The sequence below is a fragment of the Bos indicus x Bos taurus genome, chromosome 2 (genome assembly GCF_003369695.1).
Source record: "Bos indicus x Bos taurus breed Angus x Brahman F1 hybrid chromosome 2, Bos_hybrid_MaternalHap_v2.0, whole genome shotgun sequence".
In the NCBI taxonomy this organism is placed as follows: Eukaryota; Metazoa; Chordata; class Mammalia; order Artiodactyla; family Bovidae; genus Bos; species Bos indicus x Bos taurus.
Window position 1 is genome coordinate 85,177,536 of NC_040077.1, and position 12,600 is coordinate 85,190,135.

General features: G+C 39.1%; 1 protein-coding gene across 6 annotated transcripts in view; it reads left to right on the forward strand.

Moving 5' to 3' along the window:
• Positions 1-12,600, forward strand: part of CCDC150 (coiled-coil domain containing 150) — a 91,597-nt gene that overhangs the window by 31,348 nt on the left and 47,649 nt on the right. For 3 of the 6 annotated variants that reach the window (XM_027563395.1, XM_027563411.1, XM_027563401.1), the window contains exons 11-14: positions 483-607; positions 855-1,032; positions 1,596-1,664; positions 12,281-12,394. In XM_027563395.1, the coding sequence (XP_027419196.1) occupies positions 483-607; positions 855-1,032; positions 1,596-1,664; positions 12,281-12,394 (486 nt within the window). Of the gene's footprint in view, positions 1-482; positions 608-854; positions 1,033-1,419; positions 1,498-1,595; positions 1,665-12,280; positions 12,395-12,600 lie in introns of those variants that run through there. The other 3 variants (XM_027563429.1, XM_027563420.1, XM_027563440.1) reach the window with 3 other exon arrangements.

The window sequence follows — 12,600 nt, forward strand, 5'->3', positions numbered from 1 at the left end:
CTCACAGTATCTGAGCACAGTTTCAGATACTGTCAAAAGAATTTAAACTGTGAAACATGATTGTCCTTGGAGAGTGGAATTATTTGGAAGAGGTGTGGAGGAGTTAGAGGTGGAAGAATTTGATATTGTCTTACTTTTTAAAGTATAGTACCATGTTGAAATTTTAAATTACCAAAATATACCTAATATAGTTCTATATCTGAAAATTTTTCATGTTAGGAGTCATAAAATTTTGCAGCAAGCTAGGTAAATGATGCACCTTGATTGTTGGCGAGAAGAGCTGTAAAGTGATAAAATTGTGGTCAAGTCAGGGTAGGGACAAAGAGAAAGCTGGACATTAAGATAAATTCTTTCAAAAAGAGGTTTTATTTATATAAATTAGATTTTACTTTTGTAAGTATCAGTAGCTTTGATTAGTTATTTAGAATAATATCCTATCAAGTAACTTCTGGCATCTCAGCTTTTAATATTACTTCTAACAGGAGGAGCAGAAAATGATGACACAGACATTTCAAGAACAAAACTTACTGCTGGATGCAGCCCATGCCAGTATCACAAGTGAGCTACAGACTGTTCAGAATGAAAAAACACAACTCCAAGTGCATCTGTAAGTAAATTGTAGGCAACTTTTGCATTTTTTTCTTTTGCACTTGTATTTCATATCTTTAATGCAAAAGTTTTGATTCTGCATTTGCTGGGCCAGCCACAAAAATAAAGACACTGCTTTCACAGAACTAATTTTGTTAGAACATTTTGGTAATTGCTCTCAGGCAGGAGATACGTTCTGTAAGAACATTTAGTCATAAAGAAGAGCTCTCATTTAGCTTTCATATTTCCTTGTTCTCTTCCTGCAGGGACCATTTAATCCTTGAGCATAACCAATGTATCCAGAAAGCACAAGAGTCTGAGAAGAGGGCAACAGTCCAGAAAGAGCTGCTAGAATCCACTATTGCAAGATTGCGAGGTGACCTGGAAGCATCAACGCAAGAGAAGAAGTCTCTGCTAGAGGAGAAAGACAGACTTCAGAAAGAGGTGGGTGGAGGCAGGTTTGTTACCTCCTGGTTGTGGGCAGTGGTCTTGTTTTAAAATTGTATTTTAAGTGCAAAAGACAAGAAAAGAAATACAACCCAGATGGAGTTTGTCTGAGTTACCCATGGAAGAAGTCTTTGGGTGGGTAATCTATGTCTTTTAGCCATGTGAGTAGTCTGTGCCAAATAGTACCCTTACATAGCATTAGTGAAAGTTAACTAACCATTCACACATCCTCATGTTAGTTAAGGGGTCAGATTTTAAAAATCAATTTTGCCCAGTGGGAGTGGGACAGTGTAGCAGAAACAGTGTAAGGGAAAACAGCCCTGTCTTCCTAGTTAGGAAGGAGCCAGCAGAGTCTGACATGCAGACGTGTCTTTCTAATTTCAGGGCTATTTGTGAAGTCTGCTCTGCCTCAGAGACTCCCTGAGTGGCCCCTTTTCTGAGAGGATGTGCTATCTCTGCAGTGTAGGTATTAACTCACATGCAGGGTGTGTCTGCTATAGTAGAGCCTGTCAACTGTTTTTAAAAGACTGGTTTCCTTTTTCCCCTCGCTTCTTGGGCAGGTTAATAAAACAGAGAAAGAAGTAGCAGAAGAAAAATGCAACTTGGAAAAAGAATTAGCTAAAAACAAGGTATTGCACGTTTTCTTTCTTTTTGTGTCATTATGTTTTATTTCCTTCTGTACTGCTGCCTGCTGTATCAGCTTATCTTAGTGAGGAGACAGGTTATATTGTTGAATAGCAAAATGTAGGGGGAGTAGAGAAGCTACGAAGCTGGATGCCCTCAGAGCACTTCAGTCACTTCAGCATAAGGCTGCTTCTGGGAAAGGTTTGCTTGTTGAGCATCTTGTGTTTGCCAGTGAGTCATCACTGCCTCTGACCCTAGTGTTCACCAAGCAGTTTAGCTAGGAAGACTCCCAAGACTGAGCTCATGGGCCTGTGGGAAGCACAGGGATGATTGCTGACAGTGCTTTTCTTAAAAAAATAAATAAAGCTAATTTAGGCTTATTAGTTCTTGCAGTTTTGTGAGATACCTCTTTCTAGGTTCTATTAAGGTAGAATGGCCAGAGAAATGAATACAATCCTTATCGAAATAGAGCAAAAAAAAAGACCAAACAACTTTAAAACATTCCTATTTGCATTTCAGAATTTAAAGAGAGTAGGGATTATGTAGCGTTGTCATCTGGAGTATATCTGGAGCACCAGGGACTATTAGGCCGCCCTACTCAATAAAACTAGCAACAGGTGTCAGATACAGTCATCAAGCCTTGACTGTTCGGCTTCTGGCTCAACTAAATAGTATTCATGTTATCTACCATATATGTAAACTTTTTAAAAAACTAATTTTTATTTATCTTTGGCCATGCTGGGTCTTCGTTGCTGTGCAGGCTTTTCTCAAGTTGTGGTTGAGTGGAGGCTACTCTCTAGCTGGGTGCATGGGCTTCCATTGCAGTGGCTTCTCTTACTGCAGAGCACAGGCTCTGGGCACACAGGCTTCGGTAGGTATGGTTCCCGAGCTCTACAGCACAGGTTCAGTAGTTGTGGAACACGGGCTTAGTTGCTCTGCAGTATGTGGGATCTTCACATATTGGAGACTGAACCTGTGTCTCCCACATTGGCAGGTGGATTCTTGACCACTGAGCCACCAGGGAAGACCTATCTATGTGAACTTTTAGTTTAAGAACTACAGAGAGAAAAAAAGCTAAATTCTGTACTGGAGCTCCAAGACAGTTCACCAAGCTGGCAATACCTTCTGTGGTTTACTCACTCATGTCCAGTGATTCGAAAACAGTCCACCCAAAAGGTCTTTAAATAAAGCTGACTTCCAGTGGCTGGGATTTTGCTGGTGTCAATGTGGCCTCAGTATGCTTTTTAAAATTTGGAAAACTGGTGGATACTGTTAATTAATTAATACTTTTTGCTTTAAAATTCTAGTAAATATTTCAGGCTGTGATGAATGGCTATTTATGATTACAACATAACATTATTATTTTGTTTGTCTGATTTCATTTGTCTTAATGTAGACTAAGTATATGTTCATGGGGCTGAAAGATATTATACTTGCTTGTTTGCTGTTGTTCAGCCAGCAAGTTGTGTCCAACTCTTCACAACTCCATGGCCTGCAGCACGCCAGGCTTCCCTGTCTCTCACCATCTCCTGGAGATTGCCCAAGTTCATGTCCATTGAATCGGTGATGCCATCCAACCATCTCATCCTCTGTGGTCCTATTCTCCTTCTGCCTTCAATCTTTCCCAGTATTAGAGTATTTTCCAATGAGTCAGCTGTTGGCATCAGGTGGCCAAAGTATTAGAGCTTCAGCATCAGTCCTTCCAAAGAATATTCAGGGTTGATTTCCTTTAAGATTGACTGGTTTGATCTCCTTGATGTCCAAAGGGACTCTTCAAGAGTCTTTTCCAGCACCACAGTTCAAGCCAGCTTTTTCACTCTCCTCCTTCACCCTAATCAAGAGGCTCATTAGTTTTCCTTCACTTTCTGTCATTAGAGTGGTATCATCCACATATCTGAGGTTGTTGATATTTCTCCCAGCAACCTTGATTCCCGCTTGTAACTCATCCAGCCTGTCATAACTTATATATGATGTGCTCCGTATATAAGTTAAATAGACAGGGTGACAATAAATAGCTTTGTTGTATTCGTTTCTCAATCCTGAACAAGTCAGTTGTTCCATATAGGGTTCTAGCTATTGCTTCTTGGCCCAATTACAGGTTTCAGGTAAGAGGCCTGGCGTGCTGCAATTCATGGGGTTGCAAAGAGTCGGACACAACTGAGCGACTGATCTGATCTGATCTGATAGGTCTTCATAGAACCATTCAACTTCAGCTTCTCCGCATTAGTGCTTGGGGCATCAACTGGGATTACTGTGATATTGAATGGCTTTCCTTGGAAATGCACAGAGATCATTCTGTCATTTTTAAGATTGCACCCAAGTACTGCATTTTGGACTCTTTTGTTGACTATGAGAGCTACTCCATTTCTTCTAAGAAATTCTTGCCCACAGTAGTAGATATAATGGTCTTTGAATTAAATTCGCCATTCAGGTCCATTTTAGTTCACTGATTGCTAAAGTGTTGATGTTCACTCTTGCTGTCTCCTGTGTGACCACTTCTACTTTACCTTGATTTGTGGACTTAACATTCTAGGTTCCTATGCAATATTGTTCTTCACAGCATCACACTTTACTTCTGTCACTCATCACATCCACAGCTGGGCGTTCTTTTCACTTTGTCTTCTTCTCTTCATTCTTTCTGAAGCTATTTTTCTCCAGTAGCATATTGGGCACCTACCAACCTGGGGAGTTCATCTTGCAGTGTCCTATCTTTTTCCCTTTTCATACTGTTCATGGGGTTCTCAAGGCAAGAATACTGAAGTGGTTTGCCATTCCTTTCTCCAGTGGACCACATTCTGTCAGACCTCTCCGCCATGACCTGTCTGTCTCGGGTGGCCCTCCACGTCATGGCTCGTAGTTTCTTTGAGTTAGACAAGGCTGTGATCCATGTGATCAGTTTGGTTCATTTCAGTTCAGTTTAGTTGCTCAGTTATGTCCAGCTCTTAGCAACCCCATGGACTGCAGCACGCCAGCCCTCCCTGTCCATCACCAACTCCCAGAGTCTACTCAAACACTTGTCCATTGAGTCAGTGATGCCATCCAACCATCTCATCCTCTGTCATCCCCTTCTCCACCTGCCCTCGATCTTTCCCAGCATCAGGGTCTTTCCAAATGAGTCAGCTCTTCGCATCAGGTGGCCAAAGTATTGGAGTTTCAGCTTCAGCATCAGTCCTTCCAATGAACACCCAGGACTGATCTCCTTTAGGATGGACTGTTTGGATCTCCTTGCAGTCCAAGGGACTCTCAAGAGTCTTCTCCAACACCACAGTTCAAAAGTATCAATTCTTTGGTGCTCAGCTTTCTTTACAGTCCATCTCTCATATCCATATATGACTATTGAAAAAACCATAGCCATGACTAGAAGGCCCTTGTGGGCAAAGTAATGTCTCTGCTTTTTAATATGCTGCGTAGGTTGGTCATAACTTTCCTTCCAAGGAGGAAGTGTCTTTTTAATTTCATGGCTGCAGTCACCATCTACAGTGATTTTGGAGCCCAGAAAAATAAAGTCTGTCACTGTTTTCATTGTTTCCCCATCTATTTGCCATGAAGTGATGGGGCTGGATGCCATGATCTTAGTTTACTGAATGTTGAGCTGTAAGCCAACTTTTTCACTCTCCTCTTTCACTTTCATCAAGAGGTTCTTTAGTTCTTCTTCACTTTCTGCCATAAGGGTGGTGTCATCTGCATATCTGAGGTTATTGATATTTCTCCTGGCAATCTTGATTCCAGCTTGTGCTTCATCCAGCCCAGCGATTCTCTTGATGTACTCTGCATATAAGTTAAGTAAGCAGGGTGATAATATACAGCTTTGACGTACTCCTTTTCCTATTTGGAACCAGTCTGTTGTTCCATGTCCAGTTCTAACTGTTGCTTCCTGACCTGCATACAGATTTCTCAAGAGGCAGGTCAGGTGGTTTGATATATCCCCATCTCTTGAAGAATTTTCCAGTTTGTTGTAATCCACACAGTCAAAGGCATTGGCGTAGGCAAGAAAGCAGAAATAGATGTTTTTCTGGAACTCTCTTGCTTTTTTGGTGATCCAACGGGTGTTGACAATTTGATCTCTGGTTCCTCTGCCTTTTCTAAAACCAGCTTGAACATCTGGAAGTTCACAGTCCACGTATTGCTGAAGCCTGGCTTGGAGAATTTTGAGCATTACTTTGTTAACGTGTGAGATGAGTGCAATTGTGCTGTAGTTTGAACATTCTTTGGCATTGCCTTTCTTTGGGATTGGAATGAAAAGTGACCTTTTCCAGTCCCATGGCCACTGCTGAGTTTTCCGAAGTTGCTGGCATATTGAGTGCAGCACTCTCACAGCATCATCTTTTAGGATTTGAAATAGCTCAGCTGGAATTCCATCACCTCCACTTGCTTTGTTCGTAGTGATGCTTCCTAAGACCCACTTGACTTTGCATTCCAGGATGTCTGGCTCTAGGTGAGTGATCACACCATCGTGATTATCTGGGTCATGAAGATGTTTTTTGTATAGTTCTTCTGTGTATTCTTGCCACCTCTTCTTAATGTCTTCTGCTTCTGTTAGGTCCATACCATTTCTGTCCTTTATTGAGCCCATGTTTGCATGAAATGTTCCCTTGGTATCTCTAATTTTCTTGAAGAGATCTCTAGTCTTTCCTTTTCTATTATTTTCTTCTATTTCTTTGTACTGATCACTGAGGAAAACTTTCTTACCTCCCCTTGCTATTCTTTGGAACTCTGCATTCAAATGGTATATCTTTACTCCTTTGCTTTTCACTTCTCTTCTTTTCTCAGCTTTTTATATGGCCTCCTCAGACAGCCATTTTGCTTTTTTGCATTTCTTTTTCTTGGGGATGGTCTTGCTCCCTGTCTACTGTATAATGTCACGAATCTCTGTCCATAGTTGATCAGGCACTCTGTCTATCAGATCTAGTCCCCTAAATCTGTTTCTCACTTCCACTGTATAATCATAAGGGATTTGATTTAGGTCATACCTGAATGGTCTAGTGGTTTTTCCCACTTCCTTCAATTTAAGTTTCATTAGTTTTCTGTGATTGTGGTTTTCATTCTATCTGCCCTCTGATGAATAAGGGTAAGAGGCTTATGGAAGCTTCTGGATGGGGGAGACTGACTGTGGGGGAAAGTGGATCTTGTTCTGGTGAGTGGGATCATGCTCAGTAAATCTTTAATCCAATTTTTTGTTGATGGATGTGGCTGTGTTCCCTCCCTGTTATTTGCCCTCAGGCAAAACTGGACCAGTGCCTCCACCAGAGACTCCTGGACCCTCACTGGCAAGTCTGGTTCAGTCTCCCACTGGCCACCAAAGTCAAATTTCCCGGGGGTTCTCAGTCCCTTTGCCGGATCCCCAGGTTGGGAAATCTGCTGTGGGTCCTAGAACTTTCTTAACAGTACAAGAATTTCCTTGGTGTAATTGTTCTGCATTTTGTGGGTCATCTGCTCAGCAGTTCTGTGGTGGAGCTAATGGCGACCTCCTCCAAGAGAGCTTATGCTACATGCTGCATTATACCAAATCCTCCTCAGACAACCACTTTGCCTTTTTGCATTTTTTTTCTTTGGGATGGTTTTGTTTGCTGCCTCCTGTACAATATTTCGGACCTCTGTCCATAGTTCTTCAGGTACTCCGTTTACTAGATCTAATCCTTTGAATGTATTCATCACCTCTGCTATATATTCATAAGAGATTTAAGTCATTCCTGGCTGGTCTACTGGTTTTCCCTGCTTTCTTTAGTTTAAGCCTGAATTTTGCAATGAGGAGCTGATCATCAGAGCCATAGTCAGCTCCAGGTCTTCTTTTTGCACACTGTATACAACTTCAACTCCATCTTTGGCTACAAAGAGTGTAATCAATCTGATTTTGGTATTGACTATTTGATGATGTCCATGTGTGAAGTGGTCTCTTTTGTTGAAAAAGGGTGCTTGCTATGGCCAGTACATTCTCTTGGCAGAATACTGTTAACTTTTGCCCTGCTTCCTTTTGTACTCCAAGGCCAAACTTGCCTGTTACTCCAGGTATATCTTGACTTCTTTTGTATTCCAGTCCCCATGATGAATCCCAAAGAAAGGCAATGCCAAAGAATGCTCAAACTACCGCACAGTTGCACTCATCTCACACACTAGCAAAGTAATGCTCAAAATTCTCCAAGCCTGGCTTTAACAGTACGTAAACCGTGAACTTCCAGATGTTCAAGCTGGATTTAGAAAAGGCAGAGGCACCAGAGATCAGATTGCCAACATTAGTTGGATCATCAAAAAAGCAAGAGAGTTCCAGAAAAACATCTACTTCTGCTTTACTAACTACACTAATGCCTTTGACTGTGTGGATCACAACAAACTGGAAAATTCTTCAAGAAATGGGAATACCAGACCACCTGATCTGCCTCCTGAGAAATCTGTGTGAAGGTCAAGAAGCAACAGTTAGTACTAAACATGGAACAACAGACTGGTTCCTAACCAGGAAAGGAATACTTCAAGGCTGTATATTGTCACCCTGCTTATATAACTTACATGCAGAGTGCATCATGCAAAATGCTAGGCTAGATGAAGCACAAGCTGGAATCAAGATTTCCAGTAGAATTATCAATAACTTCAGATATGCAGATGACACCACCCTTATGGCAGAAAGCAAGAACTAAAGAGCCTTTTGATAAAAGTGAAAGACGAGAGTGAAAAAGTTGGCTTACAGCTCAACATTCAGTAAACTAAGATCATGGCATCTGGTGCCATCACTTCATTGCAAAATCTATGAGGAAACAATGGAAACAGTGAGAACTTTATTTTGGGGGGCTCCAAAATCACTGTAGATGGTGACTGCAGCCATGAAATTAAAAGACAGTTGCTCCTTGGAAGAAAAGCTATGACCAACCTACGCAGCATATTAAAAAGTAGAGACATTACATTGCCAACAAAGGTCTGTCTAGTCAAGGCTATGGTTTTTCCAGTAGTCTTGTATGGATGTTAGAGATGGACTGTAAAGAAAGCTGAGTGCCGAATTATTGATGCTTTTGAACTGTGGTGTTGGAGAAGACTCTTGAGAGTCCCTTGGACTGCAAGGAGATCCACCCAGTCCATCCTGGAGGAAATCAGTCCTGAATATTCACTGGAAGGACTGATGTTGAAGCTGAAACTCCAATACTTTGGCCACCTGATGCGAAGAGCAGACTCATTTGAAAAGACCCTGATGCTTGGAAAGATTGAAGGCGGGAGGAGAAGGGGATGACAGAGGATGAGATGGTTGGATGGCATCACCGACTCAATGGACATGAGTTTGTGTAAACTCTGGGAGTTGGTGATGGGCATGGAGGCCTGGTGTGCTGCAGTCCATGGGGTCACAAAGAGACACGACTGAGCAACTGAACTAAACTGATATTCTTCATAGTGGCTATACCAATTTACATCACTACCAGTAGTGTAGGAGGGTCCCCTTTCCTCCACACTCTCTCCAGCCTTTATTGTTTGTAGACTTTGATGGTGGTCATTCTGACTGGTATGAGATGATATCTCATTTTTGATTTGCATTTCTCTAATTATTAGCCATGTTGAGCATTTTTTCATGTGCCCTTTAGCCATCTGAATGTGTTCTTTGAAGAAATGTCTGTTTAGGTTTTCTGCCCATTTTTTGATTAGATTGTTCTTTTGATATTGAGCCACGTGAGCTATTTGTAAATTTTGAGGACTAATCCCTTGTTAGTTGCATTGTTTGCAAATATTTTCTCCCATTCTCTGAGTTCTTTTCTTTCTGTTTATGGTTTCCTTTGCTATGCAAAAGGTTTTGAGTTTAATTAGGTCCCATTTGTCTATTTTTGTTTTTTTAATTTATTTTCATTGGAGGATAATTAGCTTCAATTACTCTAGGCTTCCATGGTGGCTCAGACAGTAAAGTGTCTGCCTACAATGTGCAAGACCTGGGTTCAGACCCTGGATCCGGAAGATCTCCTGGAGAAGGAAATGGCAACCCACTCCAGTATTCTTGCCTGGAAAATCCCATGGACGGAGGAGCCTGGTAGGCTACAGTCCATGGGGTCACAGAGAGTCGGACACGACTGAGCAACTTCACTTTCACTTTTCACTTTAATTCTATAAGATGGATTGAAAAAGATATTACTGCTATTTATGTCAAATAGTATTCTGCCTTTGTTTTTCTCTAAGAGTTTTCCAGTATCTGATCTTATATTTAGGTCTTTAAAAAAGGAAAAATATCTCATATCAATAACCTAACATCATATACAAAAATTAACTTTTAGTGAGTTAAATATGTTTGTACAGCTAAAGATATCCCTCTAAGCACCACTTTAACTGCATACCATACATTTTGTTTGTAATGTTTTCATTTTCATTTGTCTCAAAATATTCTTTAATTTCCTTTGTAATTTTTTCATTCCCAGTTGATTATTTAGAAATATGTTGTTGAAATTCCCATATGTGTGAATTTCCCAAATTTCCTTCTTTTATGGATTTAATTTTATTTCATTATGGTTGAAAAACATACTTTGTGTAATTTCAGTCCTTTCAAATTTATTGAGCTTTTTTATAGTTGTAACATGTTGGTATATCATAGAGAATGCATCATACACACTTGGGGAAAATGTGTATTCTGTTTTCTGGAGGAGTTCTAAAGATGTGTTAGGTTCAGTTGCTTTATAGTGTTGAAGTCATCAATTGTTTTTTCATTGATCTTCTAACTGTTCTATTATTGAAGTCTTTGTTACTGTTGAATTGTTGTTTCTCCTTTCAGTTCTGTCAATTTTTGCTTTATTGTTTTTGCTTCATTGGGGCTCTGTTAGACATGTGTTAATTAGAAATGTTATCTTCTTAATGGATTGGTCCCTTTTTAAATGTATAATGTCCTTTACCGCACAGATTTTTGTTTTAACATCTACTTTGTCTAATGTTGGTATAGCCACACCATTTCTTTTCAGGTTACTATTTACATTGCATATCTTTTTCCATCCTTTTATTTCCAACCCATTTGTGGCTTTGAATCTAAATTGTGTCTCTTACGAACAGCACATAGTTGTTTTTTTTTTTTTTTTTTAAATTCCTTCTGCCTAGCAGTGTTTTGTAGTTGGAGTGTTTAATCCATTTATATTTAACATAATTACCCATAAGGTAGGATTTACATCTGCCACTTTATTATTTTTTAATGTTTTATATGCTTTATTGTTCCTCTGTTTCTCCATTATTGCCTTCCTTTGTATTAAATACATATTTTTTGTGAACTGTTTTAATTCCCTTAATCTTTCTTTTAATGTGTATTTTTGATTTATAGGTAACAGAGTTACAAGCAAAAATAGCTGTGTGTTGTACTTACATGTTGCTACATTTGCTGGTACCCTTTATTTCTTTGTGTAGATTCCAGTTATCATCTAATGCCCTTTTATTTCATCTTGAAGAGCATACCTTAATATTTCTTGTAGGGTGATTTTTATAGCCTCACAGTCCAGACCCCATTAAAGAATGGACACTGGTAAATTACCCCACGCAATTTAAATTGAGATAGAGAGAATTGAAATCTTAGCAATATTGAATCTTCTCATACAGGAACACAATATATCTCTCCATTTTATTTAGGTTTTTGACTTAGAATACTGACAAGTCAAAAACCTAAATAAAATGGAGAGATATATTGTGTTCCTGTATGCGAAGGTTCAATATTGCTAAGATTTCAATTCTGTATTCTGTCAGTGTTCTATAATTTTCAGCATGTCAAATATTGAATTTTTTTTTTTTTTTTAGATTTTTACCTAAAAATTTCATGGATTTTGATAATGTTATAAATGGAACTTTTAAGAAATAGAAATTTTCCAATTTCTTTTCTAATATATAGAAATGCAACTGATTTGACCTTGTGACCTTCAACCTTACTAAAACTCTTATTCAGGTACCTTTTGTGTAGATTTTTTGGGAATATAGAAAATCATGTCTACTGTAAGTAGGAACAGTTTTATTTCTCCCCAGTTTCTATGCCTTTTATTACTTTTTCTTACCTAATTGCACCAACTAAGCCCTCCTGTTTGATGTTGAATAGAAATGGCAAGAGCAAATATCCTTGCCTCTTTCCTAGTCTTAGGGGAAAACATTCAGTCTTCCACCAATATTGGTATTAGTTGTAGGTTTTTTATAGATATACTTTATCAGGTAGAGTTGATTCCCTTTTTGTTTCTGGGTTACTAGGTTTTTATCATAAATTCATATGAATTTTGTGAAATGCTTTTATCTGTTAAGATGGTTATATGATTTTTCTTCTACAGTCTATTGATGTGAATTATACTAATTAATTTTGAATGTTGAACATACTTTGTATTACCAGGATAAACTTCACTTAGTCCTGATCTGTTATCCTTTTATGTATTGCCGGATTCATTTTGCTAATATTTTTTGGAGGATTTATTTTTACATCTGTATCTATATGCTTGAGTTAATATTTAAATAAGTACCAAGCACCAGAAGGACTTCTGGTAAATGCACGCTATGCAGTTGGTTATAACCCACCTGCTAAAGACAGCTAGAAAAGCAGGGGAACGTGTTCATAAGATACCATTTATTTTATGGTTAAAAATGTCATTTTAAAAACAAGATAGTATTTTTGGATCTGCATAGATTTCTTTTCTCCCTTTGTTTTTCAAAGGTAGACATAAATGCATTAACCTGCAACGTGCAGACTCTAGAGGAAAAGAATAAACAACTGACAGATAAGATTGCTTCCCTAGAACTTGAGCAAGCATCTTCTGATTACCATTGGGTGGGTATAAAAAGGTCAGTCTAAAGTAGGAATTAATGACTAAAGAGTTTTGTACAAATCAGAAATTAGGAGATGGGTTTCTTCATTTGTTTGTATTTTGATAATTATCACAAGTCCTGAATAACTAAGCAGGCCAAGTATGTCAGAGAGCCCTACAGTATTCAGGCAATAGAAGATTTAAGAGAACGAGAATTGAAAGCAGCTGT